Genomic DNA, 2,740 nt, shown 5'->3' on the forward strand with positions numbered 1-2,740 from the left:
CCTGTGATGGCTGCAGTGGGGAATTAATGGTGGGAAATGGAGCAGCCCTCGTGGATCATCAGATGAAGCTGCCTGTGGATGGCAGAGCATCCAGCCAGGAGGAATCTTGCTCCTGCTGAATGGTGAAGTTGCTACACTTAACTGCTTGCCCAGACTTTTACATAAGAAAGAAACCATGTCTATCTTTTGGAATCACTGTTTGGGGAAAAAATATTTGTTAAAACAGTTGAATTAATATTTAATTACACTCTAATTACACTTAATTATACCAGCTGATGTGATGGGCACTGGGGTTCCATGGCAAATTTCTGACATTTTAATGGGAGAGACAAAGATTAAACATTTGAAATAAATTAAAAAAAACCTGATACATCTTTGAAGGTCACAAAACAAGTTATTATGATACAGAGTGACTGCATGTGGGGGTACCATTATCTAAGGTGACCAGGAAAAGCCTCTCGGAGGAGGTGACCTTTGGGATGAGACTGAACAATGAGCAGAAGCCAGCCATGGGTAGGTTGGAGGGGGAGACTTTAGAGGAGGAACAAATTCCCTGAAATGGGAATGAGATTAGCAAGTTCAAGGTCCAGGAAGGATACTTGTGTGCATCCTTCTGTTAGAAAGCTCAGAATGTGTTAACAATAAAACAATTAATTAATTAAAAAAAAACACTGAGAATGTTTTTTTTTTTTTTTTTTTTAATGAAATGTTTCTTGACATGTAGTAATTAGATAATTCCCCTGTGGGTCTCAAAAAGCCAAATGGCTTTAATCGGTCTGTTTCCTTACCAGAAGGGAGCGCCACTTTGGCATGGGCGCTGGCCAGTTCCCCACATGCTCATCTTGTGCTTTGCTGCCACATCTGCTACACACTGTCCTTTGACCTGGCTGACCTCATATAAATCCTCTTCACTGCCCACGTAACTACCCATAAAATGAGGCTCATCCCGACTGCAGAGAACTCTATTTCCATGCCCGGCAACACAGCCACCTCCTTCTCCTGTGCCCTGCCAGTCATGAAGTCTCTATTCCTGTTCCTTGCCATTCTTCTGGCCATCGAACCAGTGGTATCAGGTAACTTGGGTCTCTCTCGAGTATCTGGGATCCCAGTAATGAACTTCTCTTCTTCCTCTTCCTCCCCACTATGGGCAGCATCTGAAGCTTATCTTCATTTCATGTAGCTTTGGGAGGTTTCCCCATGATCATCTCATGTCTACATCTCCCCCTGATGCTTTTTTGCCAAGGTGGTGGGATGACAGATGTTTGGAGCATCTGGGATTTAAGGGAAGGATGGTATTCTGGTGGGATCTTGGGAGCGGGCTTAGGGATGAAGAGTTGAGTGTAAGTTGGGGACTTTTGGGGGCTTTGGGAGATTAGATTGAAGGCTGGGAGTAAGTTGTGATGGGGAGAAAGACCTTAGGGTTGGAGTGAGAGAGGAAAGATTCGAATGAGCTGGAGGTGAGGAGTTGGGTTTCACTGATGGTTTGGGGTGGGCTGGAGAGGGCATGGGAATTTGGGTGAGTGGAACTAGTTTTGAGGATTAGACTGGGGGTTGGCTGAGGCTGGGAGTTGGTACTGGATTAGGCAGGGTATTTGCTAGAGGTTCAGCTTGGTGAGGGACTACTGCTCAGAACTGAGCTGGTGACTTGATTAGATTTGGGTTTGGCTTGAAGTTGAGGCTCAAGGGGCATTGAGCTGGGTAAGGTTGCGAGTTCTAATTAAGATTGGACTGGGTTTTGAATTGGGTGAATATGGGGTCAAAGATAATTGGAGTTGGGTTACAGCTGGAGCTGGGGCTTGTTGGGCTTAAGTTTGATAGGTCCAAGCTATCGATAAAGAGCCAGCTCTATTGAAATGTGGGTGTGTCCCCTTTATCCCCTAATGTTATAGGTGTTTTTTTATTCTTTCCTCATCATTCCCAAGCTCTATTAAGTGTAACTTTCATTGATAGCAATTGATCTCAAAATTAGGAGTAGGAGGTTGGGTGGAGGGTAGGAAGAAAGAGGGGTGGAATGTCTATAAAAGGCTTTTTAAAAAACCTGGTTAGTCCTTGTTTTGGAACAATTGTCTCAGTTTTTTCTCCTCTCAAGATCCCTTGTCTCCATTCCTGAGACTAGCTCTAGCACTACAGATCCACCCCCTCCCCCAGTCTTCTTGCTCCTTCTCTGCTTCCTATCATCTCTCCTCTTGAGGGATACTAACATGGTTGTTCCTGTACCCAGTAGCAGAGTGTTGGATGAATGGACGATGCCGGTTGGTATGTAAAAATGATGAAGAGAACGTCCTACGCTGCTCAAATCGTAAACGGTGCTGTATCCTTAGTCGTTACTTAACAATGAATCCAATAACAATTGATGGAATACTCCCCTGGACCACTCCTTATCCGACTAGACAAGTAAAACAAAAGACCAGATCTGGCAGCAGTGTGGGAAGATAAGTGAAAATCACGGAAAAAAGTGACTTGGCTTCAAGTTTCTTGGTTTCCACGTTCCATTAAAACTTTTAAATCTGTTTCTTGTGCCTATCAATCATGAGAAATGATGCTCCAGATGGGTTGAGGGTGAAGAGATGGCAAAGGAGGGGTTAATAGGTAGCAGAGAGACATCCCTGAGGCTAGGCCACAGCAATAGAGTGATGATTACAGTCTTGAAGAGAGTTCCTCAGCTTCCAGCTGCAGGAAAGGCTTTTGGGTCAGGAGTGGACTGAGGAGCACATGTGGAAAGCTGAAATTTAAAGGCACA

The 2,740-nt window shown here is 44.5% G+C and overlaps 1 protein-coding gene across 1 annotated transcript; it reads left to right on the top strand.

Moving 5' to 3' along the window:
- The first annotated feature begins 1,015 nt into the window (after positions 1 to 1,015).
- On the top strand, positions 1,016 to 2,436 carry LOC118618473 (beta-defensin 121-like). Its single transcript, XM_036244732.1, has 2 exons — positions 1,016 to 1,073; positions 2,225 to 2,436. Exons 1-2 carry the CDS (start codon positions 1,016 to 1,018, stop codon positions 2,434 to 2,436), a joined length of 270 nt encoding a protein of 89 aa, XP_036100625.1.
- The last annotated feature ends 304 nt before the right edge of the window (positions 2,437 to 2,740 follow it).

This window comes from Molossus molossus, unplaced genomic scaffold (genome assembly GCF_014108415.1).
Source record: "Molossus molossus isolate mMolMol1 unplaced genomic scaffold, mMolMol1.p scaffold_m16_p_6, whole genome shotgun sequence".
Lineage (NCBI taxonomy): Eukaryota > Metazoa > Chordata > Mammalia > Chiroptera > Molossidae > Molossus > Molossus molossus.